This window comes from Muntiacus reevesi, chromosome 4 (genome assembly GCF_963930625.1).
Source record: "Muntiacus reevesi chromosome 4, mMunRee1.1, whole genome shotgun sequence".
Classification (NCBI taxonomy): Eukaryota; Metazoa; Chordata; class Mammalia; order Artiodactyla; family Cervidae; genus Muntiacus; species Muntiacus reevesi.
Genome location: NC_089252.1, coordinates 143,139,171 through 143,156,042, shown reverse-complemented (window position 1 = coordinate 143,156,042; position 16,872 = coordinate 143,139,171). Strand labels below are relative to the sequence as shown.

The window sequence follows — 16,872 nt, the reverse complement described above, 5'->3', positions numbered from 1 at the left end:
GGGAGGGGACTATCAAATGAACAAGATCACTTTTAAATGGTAGTTTTTATAAGATGTTATAAACTTGTATCTTTTTACCATTAAAGTGCAGTGTATGTTCCTTCGTGATATATTTAGGATATTTAAATAAAAAAAAATGGGGCTTTTGTACATACTATCTCCTCTTTGGGAAGAATATCCTTGGGAGAAGTTTTCTCACTGGGGCCAAAGTAGTTTTCTTTTTTCCCCACCAAATGTAACCAACTACCCCCACAACTTCCAGCACCCTGTGAGCTCCCCTTCCGCAGAGGAACAACAAGGAGAAGTAAAAACAGGCTATCAGTTCTGAATAAGGAAAGAAAATACACGTAGCAGGACAGAACGAGGCTAGACACCAGCCAAGGCAGTGTTTCTCCAAGTGTGGTCTGCAGCGCTCCTTTGTCAGCTTCACGTGAGGATTCACTGACCCACCCAGTCCAGTGCTGCTGCTTCTCCCCACATAGCCCATGTCACAGCCCTTGTCATCTCTTGTGCAGAGTTAAGTTTGAGAAACTCTTCCCCCACCCCGCCCTCAGGTGATAGGAGGAGGAATGTATGCGAGACCCAGGCTCACCTGGGGTAAAACAAACTGACAGGTGTGCTCTCAGGTAAGACTTTATTGTATACCTGGGTGGGATAGCCCCCACTGCTTGTGAGGTAGGGAAGCAAGGTTGCGGCAGTAGGCAGCCTTCAGTGTCGCTCTGAGAATGAAGTATGGGGGCCTGCTCAGCAGTGCATCAGCCCCCTGCCAAGCTGTAGCCTGGCCCACGCCTCAACTCCTTCCGTCCCAAAGGAGAGCTCTGCAGTGATTTTCTCTCCCCACTTCAGAGAAGGGGGCTGTCTGCCTCTTGAAAGCGGGGGTTGACAGTGGTCGTGATGGCGCTTTGGTAGAGAGGATTGTGGTCCTGCAGAAAGAAGTTGCCGGTGATGTGGAAAAGCCCCAGGACTCCTCTTTTATCTAAGTCTAAGAGGCCAGTTTAGAACTTGAGAGCAGGAACCCCAGGAACTGATGGAAATGAGCAGAGGAACCAGGGTAAGCCTGCAGAGGAGGCACAGGCTTGGGGTGGGGGTTGCGTGGAAGGAATGGGGTGGATCTGGGGATGGTGAAGCAGAAAGCAAAACCCCTGTAACCCCACCCAGTGAGGGAGGAGGCAGCCTCATCACCTGCTTCCAGTTGAGATGCTGCCGCTCCTTTTCAAAACGATGGAATTCTCGGCGGTCATAGATCTCCACTGAGAGCCGATAAGCAAGGACCAATCCCAGTCCCACTGCCACGATGCCCCCCACACAGCCCAGCACAATTATTTGGGTGTGGTCTGCTCCCTCTATAGGGAAGAAACAATGGACTTCTGGGGGCCAGGGCCTAGAAATTGATCACCCGTCACCCACAATGTGTCCAGCCCCATCCAGCCTCCCTAGTCCTGCCTGTCACTGAAAGCAAAAGGAACTTCCACAGGATCAGGGTTATCCCAGCACTCAGGACCTTAGCCAGGTCCACTTGATCCGGCATCTGCACACTCCTTGCTTCACAGCTCTGCTTCGTCCCCAGCCGGATTGCCTGGCGTCTTCACCTCAAGAGTTCTGGCCCCCTACCCGTTAAACTTGCAGGGCTTCATGTGGCATGTCCACAGTATCCCTATCCACTTACTCTCTGGAGGGCTCACTGTGAGCACAACTCTGCCTCCAGCTTCATCCTCTGCCAGAAAGAAAAACAGCTGGTTGTCCTGGGTCCTCTCTTTACACCAGCTGTCATCCAGGGTAGGGGTCAAAACCAGAGTCATGTTGGTGTGGGCACACGCTGTGCTGCAGTTCGTAGCCAGGGGACCAGTCCCAAAGGCTTTGCACTCTGCGCAGTCCCTGTCCGGTGGGTACCAGTAAGTTACCAGCTGGACAGTTGTCACCCAGATGACCCACAGAAAGAGCAGGTGGGCAGGAGGGGCCCAGTGAGCCCTGTTCCCGAGGTGCAAGGCCCGAGGGCTCACCTGTGTGTCTCACATGGTGTCTTGCAGCCTGAGCATTGATCACAGAGGGCGCCATAGTAGCCGTCATCGCACTGGCAGCGGTTGCAATTGCAGCGTCCGTGCCCATTGCAGAGCCCTCCGTCAGGACCAACACAGTTGTCCGTGTCGCCACTGCATTCACATGCTCTGCCCGTGCGGTTGGCGTGACAGTGACACACTCCACATTGGCAACGGCCAAAGCCTGAGGTAGGGCCACACGTAGGGTGACAACCATACTCCCCACAGCCACTGGCACCCCATGCCATCACGGGCTGCCTGGAGCTGATCTGCTCCTGTGCATCCATTGCCCTTTCGAGGGTGTCAGACAACCTCCAACCCCTCCATCACAGCCTGATTCCTGCCCTTAGTATCAAGAAGTTCCCAGAGCCTCAGTGCCCTTGAAGGGCCACTCTGACCCCACCCTTCTCCCCAAGTCTCCAGGTACCTCCACAGAGGATGCCCTCGTGTCGCTCACAGCTGGCATCGTCACACTCGCACAGACGTCCAGAGCTCTGTCCGCTGCAGGTGCAGCGTCCACACTGGCACTGTCCCCTCCCGCTGCACAGGGGCCCTGTGCCATTGGGGGCCCGGCACCCAGACTCCAGATCCGGGGAGGATAGCTCAGCCTCAGAACACTCACAGAGTCGACCCAGGCGGCCGGGGACACAGCTGGGAGCGGGAGGGGGGAGAGGGAGAGGGGCGATCAGAGAATTTGACCATGTCTTGACCTGCCTTTCCCCAAACCCTCTAAACCTAAGATCTCAAGATAGCTGGAGAGAGCAGCGGCTGAGAGGTGTACGGACTGTTATGGAGTACCGAGGAGTGGAAGAGCAGGGGCAGTTCCAGCGGAGGGAAGAAGCTTCAGGAGGTGAAAATCAGGGTGGAGTCTTGGGAGGTCTACGAAAAAGAAAGCTAGAGACAGAGTCGCCGGTGGAGGGATGGAAGACAAGCTGAGAGGAGTACGGGGGAGCCCTATGGGTGCAGGGAAGTAGGCCCTCACCTGCACACCCCACACTGGAGGTGCCCCTGGCCATCACTGCAGTGAGGAGCCTGGAGCTGGGCGTCACTGCAGTTACAACTACACAGCGTGTGCAGCTCCACAGTCAGCTCCTCAGAGAAGCCACGGGCTCGGAACCTCAGCAGATGAGGCTCTGGGAGGCAACGGGTAGCTTGGAAGGTAACCAGAAAATTCACCTGAGGACAGGACAGGCAGAAATCATACTAAGACCCTGGGTGCGCACACACTCCTGTGCACATACACACACCCCAAACCCATTGGTCATCGAGAACCCTACTTAGCGAATGAAGGGACAGGGTCATGCTAACACCCATATCCTAGAAACACATTTGAGGAAGCTGCTCATTAAAGTGTCTCAGAAACAACGGGTGGAGGGCTACCCCAGGCTTTTTACACTGTTTCCCAGGCCTGTCCCCCCATCCCCTCCTGCCTGCTCAATTTCCCCCTCCCACCCCCACACCCTTCCTTCTCACCGTCTGGTTGGTTCGGACGTCGTTGCACTGGCCCCGGTCGCCAGCCTCACCCTGTCTCTTCTCAGAATCCCCACACTGAGATTCGTAAGAGATGTGGACCCCCGGAGGGAGAAGAGAGTGTTCGTGTTCAAGGGTCACAGTGGATGACAGGCTCTGGGGAAAGAGCGAGAGACAGTGACCATGTGAAGGCCAGTTACACCTCACACCTTCTTCAGCTGTTCCACATCCTACCGGAACCCCACCCTCAGCCCACCTGGGGGCTCCTTCAGTTCTGCCCAGTCAGGAGGAGCTTCTGCAGGAAGGACCTGGGATAGCCTTGAGCGAGAACACAGGGTCCAGAGGTCTCTAACACGGCATTTCATTGCCGCTGCAGCAAAGACCTGGTGGGGCTCAGGCTAGCCAGCGCTGTAAACATGCAGTAGCTGTGTTTTTCAAACCTCATGTCTGGACATGTAATCTGTGAGCATACAAGGTCTCAAGAGCAGATTCTTTCAGTTAAGTTTGTCTTCGGAAATTTGATATTGTCTCACATTTTCTCACCATGGGTTTAGAACACAGTCTCTGTTATCAAGAAGCCTACAGTCAAGTCACAAAGATAAGACCTAAGCCCAAGAAACATGAATTTTTATGGTCTACCTGTAAAATTCTATGGTTCCTATGAAGAATATCTCTGAATTATTGATAAACTTATAACGAAGGCAATCTCCAGATATCACATTCTTTATGTATAGACTGGCCGGGGGACAAGTGCCAGCCCTTGCGTCACTTGTGTGACCTTGGGCAAGTCACTTAGCTTCCTCCCTGCGTCTGTATCCCCATGGATAAAACTAGAATAATAATTTCCAAGCAGGGCGGGGTTTTAGTGGAGTAAATGAGACAGCAAACAGTGTGTACCTGGGATGGTGCTTGGCATGAAATAAAAATCTATATTAATTCCCTTTCTTGCCCAGAGCAGTGCTTCATGCCCTGCACAAATCAGGCACTTAAGATTTACGAATGAGTGCAAGACTGAGTGAATGAGCTGTTAATGACAGCCACACACAGACCGTAGGCAGGAGCTGTGGGGTGTCATACCAACAGGTGATTGTCCTCTTAGTTCTGTCATCCTACCTGGGGGTCCCTTTCCACTTTCCCCAGTGCCCCCCCCCAGCCCCTCACATTATAAGCATCCATGATGAGCTGCACCACATTGCTGGAGTCCTCACTCAGCTCCCCTACTGCAGACTTGGGAATCAGCTTACTCAGCTCCTGCAATGGGGGGAGTTGAGGGAAATGGTGGGTCACAACTCTCAGGAAATAAGCTTGCGGGGAGCGGGGGGAGTCTGGAAGGAGGGCATATCGGGAGAGGAAGATGGGCCTATGAGGGAGCTGAGAAAGGCTGGGCATGGGAGGGTTTGGCATTCACATAGCTCTCACCCGATAGACAGGCAGTGTGGCGCTGGTGACAGCAAAGATGGGCTGGATGTTTGCCGCAGAGAGGGCCTGGGCTACTTGACCCACGGAGGGGTAGTCCTGGAGCAAGGAGTGGAGACAAGGTGAGTATCCCAGGCCCCCTCACAGAATGCAAGGTGCCCAGCAAATCCAGGGTTCCACCAGCTAGAAGGAGGGGAGGGGCTGGGGAGTGGAGTGACTTGGGTTTGTCTGAAGCATGGAGGGACATGGAGAGGAGGAACTGCTGGGGAAGATGGCAGGGTGGTCACTGTAGGGACAGTGAGGCCACAGGGAGAGGTCCTGGGAGGAGAAGAGATGTGGCTCCCACGGGGAGGGCGGGAAAGGGTGGCGACTCACAAACTCTGGGCTACGACTGTAGAGGCCATTGCTGTCCAAGTGGCAGTGCCCATCGCTGGGCATGAAGATGCCGCCCAGCTTGCCATCCCCAGCTGTGTGGAATGTGTCATCTGATGTGAACACCAGCAGGCGGGACACATTTCTCCAGCCAATCTGCTCCTGGAGTGGGGTGGGTGGTAGGCTGTGCACCTGAGCATGGAGGGCCCTTGAGCTACCCGCACCAGCTCTACTAGCCAAGGATTTGGCCTGCCTCATCCTGATTCAGTTTGTCCATCCCCCTGTCTCCAGCTCCTTGTTTCTCCCCAAATAGAGTTGCTGCTAGTAGAGGCCTTGTAAATTAGAAAAGTATGCCTCTTCCTCTAGACATTTCACTCCAATCCACCAGGAAATTGTCAAAATAAATGTGCAAACTATATGGACTATAATACAAAGGGCACCCCCTAAAATTATGCACTGAATAACCGCAGATGCCCATCTTGGCTCCAACCAGCTCTTTCAACTCAAAGACCCTCCCCACCCCCTCACCTGGCAGAGGGCAGCCTGCAGAATGGCATCAAAGCCACCTTCGGGCAAGTCCAGGTTGCCAGACACGTTCTGGCGTCCCACCTCCCGCTCGAAGGCCTCTGCATCCCCAGTGAGGGACAGCACGTGGTGAAAACTGAAGGGTGACTGGCAGCTCTCCAGCCGGGAGGGGCAGGGGTGGCGAAGCTTGGAGGGCACCGTGCTCACGAAGGGCAGCACCGTCTTGTCCACGAAGGAGCCAAAGCCTGGGAGGAATCATGAAGGTAGTTCCAGATGTCACTGGATGGGGGGGCCACTGCTGAGGACTCAGGAGGAGAGTCCCCAAAAACTGGGGGTGGGGGACAGTCACAGAGGAGCTACTGGAAGGCAGCTATGCTCACCACTAACACCAACCAACACCAGAGGAGCTACTGGGAGAGGGTGCTCCTAAAGGGCCAGGGACCCAGGACCCAGCAGGGGCAAAGGGAAGTGGGGGATGGATGTGAAGAGGAGGACATGGTGGCGGCAGGCAGGGGTTTCGTGAGAGCTAAAGAAGGCTCAAGTGTGCAGCGTAGTAGCAGCAGCAGAAGATGAAGTAGGGGATGGTGAGCAGAAGGGATGAGAGCAGAAGGTGTACCAGGGATGGTGCATTTATACCTTGGCCAGGAGACGTGGCATCAGGGGAGTGTCCAGGTGGTACATCTAGGGCACGTCTGACCCTGGGAGCTGTCTGAACACAGCCTCTCCAGATTCGGGGCCTCAGTTACCCTTCCAGTAAAATGAGGGACCCTACAGGACTGACTCTTAAACCTCCCCTAGCTCTGACCTAGAAGATGTCTCTAGGGATAGATATCAGGAACTCGTGGCCTGGTCAGGTCTGTTAGAAACCAGGAGACGGCACAAGTGTTCTGCCCCTTCATTTCTATGCCCCAGGTAACCGGCTTGCAGGGAAAAAACAACAGAAAACTCAGGGCAGCCTCTCACCTGAGTCTGCCTGCTCTCTCTCCCCTTGAGAGCATACTTTCACTTAAATAAACCCTCCCTTTACTTTCTTGTCCTATGTTTAGTCACTCAGTGGTGTCCGACTCTGCGACCCTGTAGACTGGAGGTTGCCAGGCTCCTCTGTCCATGGGATTCTCCAGGCAAGAATAATAAGTGGGTCGCCATGCCCTCCTCCAGGGAATCTTCCCAACCCAGGGATCGAACCCAGGTCTTCCTCATTGCAGGCGGATTCTTTTTGTCTGAGCCACCAGGAAAGCCCAGGAATACTGGCGTGGGTAGCCTATCCCTTCTCCAGGGAATCTTCCCGATTACTTTCTTGGAGTAGGGGGGGGGGGGGGCGGGGGTGGACAGGAGAGGGCAGGTGAGGCCCTTGTGTGTCCTAGACATTGACAGAGGCTGGGGTGCGGCTGGTTAGAAGCAGAGGGCAGGCAGGGGCGGGCAGGGCTCCGCGGGGCTTACCGATGCGCACGGAGTGGGTGACCTCCTGCAACCGCACCAGCAGCGCGTGCCCGAGCTGTCGCACGCGCTCCAGGTCGTCCTTCATGGAGTAGCTCAGGTCCATAAGGTAGTACAGGTCCACGGGGTATCCCTCCGCTCGAAGGAAGCGGACCAGGAGCTGCTGGGGCTCCCCTGCGGGTGGAGTTGGTGGGGAGGTCAGCAGGCGCGATGGAATCCCAGCCCCCGGCCTGACTGCTCACCACCCCCTAACTCACCCGGCCGCAGCGTGACCCGGACCCGCTGCGGCGCCAGCTGGGTGGCCCCCTCGCCGCGGATGCCCTGGCTGAGCGGGTCGTCCTGCAGCACCTCCTGCTGGCCGCGGGGCTCCTCCAGTTCCTCCGGGAGGCAGCCCCGGGCCAGCAGCTCTTCTCGCCGAGCACAGCGCCGCGCCTCCGCCTCCCCGGACGCCGTGAAGTTCTGCGTGGCAAGGGGAGGTGCGTGGGGATCCCTGATCCCCCGAAACCCTCAGCCCGGCTCCCAGAACCACCCTGCCATCCTGACCACTTCCACGCCCTCCCGTGTGTGGCAACTCCCTGAACCCCGACCCCACCCCAATCCCCTCCCCTCCCTTCCTTCCACAGCTACCCTCAACCTCGAACTTTCTTCCTTGTCCAGAGCCCACTTCCTGCAGCATCCCCCTTCTCCTACGCTAATCTCGACACCCCCTTTCCGCCAGATACCTACCTCTCACCTCCCCCAGCAGGGCAGAGTTTCTGCTGAGATCTTAGGGACCTCACTACCATTAAAAAACGAAGAACCTGTTCTCCTAGTCCAACCTCCCCTGCAAACTCAGGCCGAAATGGGAAGGGGGTCAGATTAAGACAGTTCCTGGGAAGGGAAACGATAGGGACGGAAGAGGATACCCCCTTCCCCTCAGTGTGTCCTGTACCCCAGGACTGGCTGGGGAGCCACAGGGGAAGGAAATGGTTAGAGCAGCTTCTCAGCTGGCCCAGGTGCCAGACTCGGGTCTGGGGACTGGAGGAGACTGACACACACCCAGCTGGCCCAAGAGTCCCTGCCTGGCTCCTCTGGCCTGGCACCTCTGCTCTCTGCCTTCCGCTGACTCTGTCTTCCCCTTCCAGGTCTCCCAGGTTCACTCCGTGCTTTTCTCCTGGACCCACTCAGCTCTGGAGCTCTGTCTTCCCTTGAGTGTGCCCGCATTTCTTATCTCATCTAACTCCCCATTTCCTGTGAGACAGTTCTGCCCCATCCCCCCAGCTCAGGCACCCCTTGGGCTCTGCTGCACCAGAGCCCTGTCTCTCTAAGGCCTGAACAAAGAACAGCTTTGTTTGACCAGTCAGGGAGACACCCTCTCCACGCCAACCCCACCCCCACCCCGGCCATCCTTCTTGCCACTTAGGTAGCTCAAGCCTTTGCCCCAAAGCCCACAGCTTCCAGCTCCTTCCAGTCTACCCTCCCAGCCTACCCTGCTGCATACCCAGGAACATACCTTCACCCCCAACCCAGATCCAGAAACCCAATCACACACTTTCTGCAGTGGACTGACCCCCAACATGATAGTATGTGGAGTTGGGGCCTTAGAGAATAAATTAAAGTTAGATGAGGTCATGCAAGTAGAGCCCTCATGATCTATTGATTAGATCCCTATAAGAAGAAACACTGGAGCGCTTGTCTGCAGCCCATTGGCAAGCCAGGAAGAGAGGTCTCACTAGGAACTGAATCAGCTACCACCTTGATCTGGGATTTCACATCCTCAATCAATTTGTTTGTGAAATAAATTCCTGTCACTTAAGCCCCCCAGTCTATGGTATTTTGACAGCCCCAAGCTGACAAATACATTTTTTCATGGGTATACCCACAAAAGATCCCTCTCGCTATACACAAACAAGAGTTCAGCAAAAACATGCTTCCTCCAAGTTTAAGGTCACAAGTCTTCTCCATATATACACAGATACACAGATGCAGACAAATATATATGCAGAGGAATCTTGCATACATGTGTGTGCCCACACACATACAATCAGAGACAGAAGTCATGTGCACAAACTCAGTCATATACAGGACTACAGAGTGTACCCAGAAAGTCACACATGTGCCCACACAATCATACTTGTATATCCAAGTTGCACACACACGCACACACACACACACACACACACACAGACACGGTTCAGAGGCCACAGGCCCATCTTTACCAGTTGCTTGCACCATGCACAGCTCGGGTGTGAGAGGATGCACTTTTGGCAGGAGGGAGCTGGCTGGCATGACCCTGGCAGGGACAGACTGGGATCCCTCCACACTGTGGCCTCCTGTGGGGATGAGCTCTTGGCGTCCAACTCACTTTCACCTCTGCTCAGGGCCAGCAGGAAAACAAGGACCATTGACAAAGCCACCATGGTCTGTAATAGGATATAAAGGGGGTCACGTGGGTCCTCAGGAAGGGCCCCCAAACTCTTGGTCCTCTAAACTTAGCCTGTGGTTGTTCCTCTCAAAACTCTACCCCGACTCTTTATCTCCCCCCATAGTTTCACTTCCCCCTGAGGATCCAGCAGTTTCTTCAAAATGGCAGGAAAGGGCAAGTCCCAGGCTGAGGTAGGAGCCTTGGAAAAGACCCGTCCCTCCTGTGTGCAGACTCTATGAGGCCAGAGTGGGCAAAATGGCCTAAGCATGAGTCTGGAGAGGGGACATGGATACACAAAGGTCTGCACACAGGTCCATTCACCAATTCCAAGCTATAGTGGAAAGAGAACAAAACAGAGAGGAAATGGACTAGGTCTGGTCCAGTCTCAGTCACTCACTGGCTGGTGTCAAGTCAGACTTTCTCTCTGAGCCTTAGTTTCCACAACCTAAAGTAAGTGAGCTGAAAAAAAAATAATCTGACAGTCCTTGTAGCTTTCATAACCCTGGATTATAAAGGAAGAGGGCCAGGGGCTCTAAATAAGGGGGGGTGGGAAGTCAGGGATTAGGAATGACGGGAAAGAATGCTGGAGCAGATGAGGGAGTATGTGAAAAAGGCAGGGAAATCAGCTGTAATTGACCAACATGACAGCAAGAGAATCACTATTAGACCTTAAGAAGAGCTGTCTAAAAGTCTGAGATAATGAAGAAAGGAAGGCCAGAGTTGGTAAATTTTTCTCTTTACTGTACATTGCACAAAGGGGATCTAGGTTTTTGGAGAAAGAGCTTGAAGTCAGGGTAATTCCTGGAATGACCTGTAGGGAAGACCAGGCAAATTTGAGAATTTTAAAAACTTATTAATTGGGACTTCCCTGGTAGTCCAGTGGTTAAGAATCCGCCTTCCAATGCAGGGGATGCAAGTTTGATCCCTGATTGGAGAACTAAGATCCCACATGCCACAGGGTCACTAACCCCACACGCTGCAACTAGAGAAGCCCCTGTGCATCTCAAGTAGAGAAACACCTACTTGCCTACTTGCCGCAACAAAGAAGAGCCTGCGCACTGCAATGAAAACCTAGCACTACCGAAACAAAACAGAAACTTGCTAATTAAAATTTGAATAGGCAATTCAATATCACATTTCAGAAATCAAAAAGTTAATCCCAATGGCCATTTTTATAGAAATGCAAAAGCTGATCCTAACGTTCGTATAGCATTGCATGAATAGCCAAAACAATCTTGAAAAAGAACAAAATTGGAAGACGCATTTCTCACTTTCAAAACTTACTACAAAGCTGCTGTAATCAAGACAGTGTGGTATTGGCATGCGTGCATGGGTGCTCGGTAGCTTCAGTCGTGTCCAACTCTTTGTGACCCTATGGACTATAGCCCGCCAGGCTCCTCTGTCCATGGGATACTCTAGGCAAGAATACTGGAGTATGTTGTCATGCCCTTCTCCAGGGGATCTTCCCAACACAGGATCAAACCCACATCTCCTGTATCTCCTGCACTGCAGGCATATTCTTTACCCACTGATCCACCTGAAAAGCCCATAGTGTGGCATAAGGACAGGCAAAGAGATCAATGGAATAGAATTGAGAGTTCAGAAATATACAAATCTAGACTTGCCTGGTGATCCACTGGTTAAGAATCTGGCTGGGGATACAAGTTCGATCCCTGATCCAGGAAGATTCCACATGCCGCGGGACAACTAAGCCCGTGTACCACAACTATTGTGCTTGAGCTCTAGAGCCCACAAGCTGCAACCACCAAGCCAGTGTGCTGCAACTCCTGAGGCCCATGCACCTAAAGCCTGTGCCTGCAACAAGAGAAGCCACCGCAATAAGAAGTCCACGCACTACAACAGAGTAGTCCCTGCTTGAAGCAACTAGAGAGACCGCTTGCAAAGCAATGAAGACCCAGCACAGCCAAAAGCATTAAATAAATAAAAGAAAGAAATATACAAGTCCATCCCTTTATGGCCAATTGATTTTCAACAAAGATGCCAAACCATTCAATACAGAAAGAAGTCTTCATCAAAAGGTGCTAGAATGACTGAATATCCACATTTAAAAGAATAAAGTTGGACTTCTACCTCACAACATACACAAAAATTAACTGAAAATGGACCAAAGACCTAAGTATAAGTTCATAAACTATAAATGCCTAGGAAAAAATATAGGGGTAAATCTTCAAAATTTTGGACTTGACAATGGATTCTTAGCTATGACATCAAAAGCACAAGCAACAAAAGAAGGAGATAGATAAACTGAACTTCAAAATTTTAAATTTTTGTGCTTTATTTTTTTTTTTTTACAACCCCCCGCCTCCACTTTTGTGCTTTAAAGGACATTATCAAGAAAGTGAAGAGACAGACCACAGGATGGGAGAAAATATTTGCAAATCATGTATCTGTCAAGTATCCAGAATATATAAAGAACTCTTACACCCCAACAACAAAGAGAAAAACAACCTACTTTTTTTTTTTAAAAAAAAAAAAAACAACCTACTTTTAAAATAAGCAAGGGACTTAGATGTTTCTTTCTTTCTTTATTTTTTTTTTAGATGTTTCTTTAAAGAAGATTGATAAGTGACGAACAACAGATTAAAGAATGCTCAACATGATTAGCCTTCAGGGAAATGCAAATCAAAACCACAGTGAGATACCACTTCACACCCACTAAGATGGCTAGAGTTTAAAAAAAAAAACATAGAAAATAAGTGTAGATGAGGATGCAGAGAAAATGGAACCTTCACACATTGCTGGTAGGAATGTAAAATGGTACAGCAACTGTGGAAAACAGTTTGGTGATTCTTCATGAAGTTAAAGCACAGAATCACCCTGGCACTTGGCAATTCTACCCCTAAGGATATCCCTAAAAGAACTGAAAACAGATGTTTAAGCAAACACAGACTTGTGCGGGACTCTTCATCGCATTCTGAAAGGCAGAAACAACCCACCTGATGAATGCCCACCAGAAATGCCCACCTGATGAATGGATAAAATATGGCATATCCATACAACAAAATATTATTTGGCCATAAAAAAGAATGAAGCATTAACACATGCTACAACATGGATGAACCTTGAAAACATGATGTTCAATGAACAAAACTAGTCACGGACAAGCACACATTGTACACCTCCATTTATATGAACTAGCCCAACTAGACAACTCCATAGAGACAGAAAGTAGCTTAGTGACTGCTGACGGTTGGGGAGGAGGGGAGGATGAGAAATGACTGCTTAATGGACAGTTTCCTTTTGGAGTGAAGAGAAAGTTCTGGAACTAGATAACAGTGATGGTTACACAACATTGTGAATGTACCTAATGCCACTGAATTATATACTTTTTTTTAAATTATACACTTTAAATGGGTTAAATGATCGATTTGATGTGTATTTTAACACAATGTTAAAAATAAAAAAGTTAAGATCGTGAGAAATGTCCCTCTCCTATTCCCAGTCCACCTCAGTTTCCACACTTACACCAAGCAAATAGCCATCATTTATTAGTATTTTTTGTTGCTTGTCATCTTTCAAGAGATTTTTAGTGTATATACAAACTAACATGAACATACATATAGTCTTCAAGTGATAGAATCAAATGATAGAATTCCACAAATGCTAGAATACTTTGCACCCAGTTTTGCATCTTCCTCAGTTTCACTACTTTTCTTGGAGTTCCCACTACCCAAGAAATAAAGAATTCCCTTGTTCTGTATAGATTTCCATTGCATGGATATGTCATGTTGTATTTAGTCTTTGTGATGAGAATTTATGTTGTTTCTAATTGTTCACTATTATAAACAATACTGCAGTGAAAATTCTTGGATTTATCATTTCACAGGTGTGCATGTTGTATTAATAGGATAAACCCTGGAAGAGGATTTGTAGGGTTAATAAATAGGAATCATTTGTAATCCTGGTGAGCAGTGCAGACATAACCGACATGACCTCCTGAAGGGCTGCAACAGTTCACACAACCATCATTTGAAATGCCAGCTCACTCCTTCAGGAAGCATCAACATCCTTCTCAGCCTGGGCTGAGACTCAGTACCAGACATTTGACATGGGGTGTGGGGAAGGGGTGGGGTGTCAAGCCGCTGACTGCCCCCGTCCTGCTCCCCACCACCTGTGACCTCAGGCGTAGTAGATATATATTTAACAGAGCCTCCACCCTCTGGGAGAGAGGCCAGCCCAGGGCTCATCCTCCGTTTAACCTCAGACTTGCTGGCTCGGCTCGCCTGTGGTTGCCCGGGCTGGGGATGCTACAGCACAAGTTTTGACTCATCTCTCACAGGTGGGGCTCTGGGCCACACTGGTTCCCCAGGAGTTGCTCATCTCCCCTAAATGGGGCCCTGGATATGTCCCCCCAACCCCCTTCTCCCCTCCCTGGGATGCAGGACTTGCCACCAATTGTATCTTAATCTGTCTTTCCCTTTCTCTCTCCCCTTCCTATTCAGAAATCTGATTACACCTCTAGTCTGCTTTTCTCTTCTCCACTTCTTTACGGTTCTTCATTTTACTTCCGTTCCCCCTCTGATCCTAAACATAGAATGGAAAAATCCATTTCAACCCCGTCTTTTTGCAGACGGAAACCTGAATCCCAGAAGTGGTGAGTGACGTGCCCAGGGTCCCCAGTGAACTTGAACAGAGGCAGGAACTGACGCCGACCAGGTCTCTCACTTTATGCGCTGCTTTCCTCCCCTCCAGCCCAGGCCCCATCTTCATGGAAAGTTTCACCTTCTCTGCACCAGTCCCCACGGGCTCTCCCTCATCCCCTTTCTCTTTTCTTGGGGTCTTCTTTGATCTTCCCTTCGCTCCGTCTGGGTTGTCCATTTTCCCGGACTTAATCCTGACTCCTATACCCTATTGCCCCCTCAGTCACTGAGAAAGAGAGCATCTTCCCCACCCATCCAGAACTCCCAAGTCAGGAGGAACCTCTGCTGCCCACTCAGCATCACAAGGAGACAGAACTGAGCCACTGAGCCACTGTCTCCAGGGAGTGTGGGATCTGCCCAAGGGGAGGAGGCCTGAGGGGAGCACAAGTCATTAGGCAGCAGGCACGGCAGCTGGGGAGTAACATGGGGGGAAACTTACCTTGTGTTAGTCCTTGACACATAACTGTAAAGCAAATGATGACGCTCATACACCCCCTACCTCCTTTTCCTGTCTCCAGTCCCACTCTTGGGAAACCAACCCAGGAGAGATGGGTGAGGGGAGGGAGGGTTTGTGAAACTGGATGAGGGGAAAGGAACAGGAGATCTTGGGAATGCAGAGATTTCAGAGCCCTTCTCAAGACTCAGCTGAACCCTGGGTGTCTTCAGGCCACAGCCTTCTTCCCAGGAGGCTGGGACCAGGTGGGGCCTGGCTGGGTAGCGAGAGGAGGCAGAAGGGCTGGTGCCCCGGTACTCACAGGTGCGTACTTGCGTGCGGAGCAGCCCTTCCTCCGGCAGTAGCAGCAGCCTTTGTGTACTGATCTGGGAGGCTGCAGAGGAGGAAGTGACACACCCCGGGGTGGGGGAGTCTTGGGGGTGGTGGGGGTGACTGATCTAGGAGACGACAGAGCAGATAAGGGTGCATATGGGTCAAGGGAGTTGGTGACACAGGCATCTCAAAGAAGGAAGCTCGTCTACTGAGTACCTATTGTGCGCTGGATATATCATCATAATGTTATAATTCATCCTCACAAGAACCTCATGACATAGGTGTGAAACGTCCCCCAGCCCCCTAATTTTACAGACGTAGAGGCTTAGAAGTACAAGGTAAAGAATTTTGCCCGAGATCACATATTTAGCAAACTAACCTGGTCTGGATTTAAATCCAAGTCTGCCTGCCTCCCAAATTGATGATCTCTCTACTTCCTCATATAGGAACATGAGGGGAAGGAAGAAACATGGAGGCAGTAAGTACTGTAGGAGGGGAAGTTAGTGACTATTGTTCTTTCTGAAAACCTAGCACCCACTCTAAGACACTGTCTTAGAGTGGGTGCTTAACTACATTGACTCTGGAGCCAAACTGCCCAAGTTCAAATCCCTGGCTCTGTCACTTACCAGTAGTGCAGCTCTAAGTTATTTACTTACCCTTCCTGTGGCTGTTTCATCTGTCAGGTGAAACTCATATGATTGTTGTGAGAATGAAATGAGATTATTTGTATCAGTTGGTTTAGTGGAGAATATGGCACTTACTATGGGCTGGATAAGAGTGAGAACTGACGGGTGAGAAGTAACAGAAGTGGGAGAATGAAAACTTCAAGACCCAGAAGCTGCAAAGTTGGGAGACACTGGCACAGGGCCAGGCTCGAAGGATGAGGTTGGAGGTCCAAGGAGTCAAATAGTGGTGGAGCCTGGGATGGAGGTGGCAGAGGTGAGCTGGGCAAAAACGAGCAACCTGCATGGCAGCTGGAGTAGGGCAAGGCTGAGGCTGCCGGGAAAGGAGGTTGAGGTCTGCAGTTGACCACAGGGAGTTTTAAGAAGGAACTGGACGTGATGTCTGTTCATAGGTCTGTCTCCTCTACTGGGCAGGGACCACAGAGCCCATCTCCTGGCAGGTGTTCAGTGAACATCAAGTGGGTGGGAGGGCTGTAGCTGCCAGAGGAGCAACTGGGGAGAAGGGGGTCCTCCTCTGGGTGGGCTTCAGCCAGCCTCTGGCTCTCAGACCTCTTGCCCTTCCCCCACAACCGGGGTTGCCACAGCAATGACCCCTCCTTCCCTACAGGCCCTGTGGTTTCCTCTAGAGCTTCTTTCACTTTCTTCTTCTGCTTTTCCCCTCTTCTCTCGTCCCCTTCTCCCACATCCTCAACCTCTCTCCCCCATGTGCACAGGTCCTCAGTAAAGACAGCCAAGCACAGGTAGGCAGGGCGCTATCCCAGGGAAGAAGGGAGGGGTGGGCGTTGATGGGGAGTCACAGGGGTCCGGGGAGAGTCCAGGGGTGCAGTGGCAGAGGTCAGTGGCAGTGGGGCTGAGGTTGGGGTGCTGCAGGGGCTACGGCATGCAGAGGCAAGGAGAGGAATTAGGACAGAAGGAAGGTAAGAGTGGGGTCGTGGAGGGCACGCAGGGTCTTGGAGAGAAGGGTGGGCTTAGAAAGGGTAGACGATTGACTCAGAAGGTGATCCTGGGGTCGCAGGGTGGGGAGCGGCTCATGGAGTGAGGGGTTGGCGTAAAACAGACACACTGTAACTGAGATGTACACCGTGCTTCTTTTCTTCTGGGG

At 51.4% G+C, this 16,872-nt stretch overlaps 1 protein-coding gene across 1 annotated transcript; it reads right to left on the bottom strand.

Moving 5' to 3' along the window:
• Positions 1-627: 627 nt before the first annotated feature.
• Positions 628-15,144, bottom strand: ITGB7 (integrin subunit beta 7). The gene is made up of 15 exons (XM_065935515.1): positions 15,077-15,144; positions 9,455-9,658; positions 7,514-7,715; positions 7,260-7,430; positions 5,823-6,064; positions 5,298-5,456; positions 4,926-5,021; positions 4,668-4,757; positions 3,510-3,662; positions 3,019-3,212; positions 2,464-2,687; positions 2,001-2,220; positions 1,667-1,875; positions 1,183-1,343; positions 628-923 (listed from the first exon to the last, which is right to left on the bottom strand). The coding sequence occupies exons 2-15, from the start codon at positions 9,653-9,655 to the stop codon at positions 843-845; spliced, it is 2,403 nt and encodes an 800-aa protein (XP_065791587.1). The 5' UTR covers positions 9,656-9,658; positions 15,077-15,144; the 3' UTR covers positions 628-842.
• Positions 15,145-16,872: the final 1,728 nt, after the last annotated feature.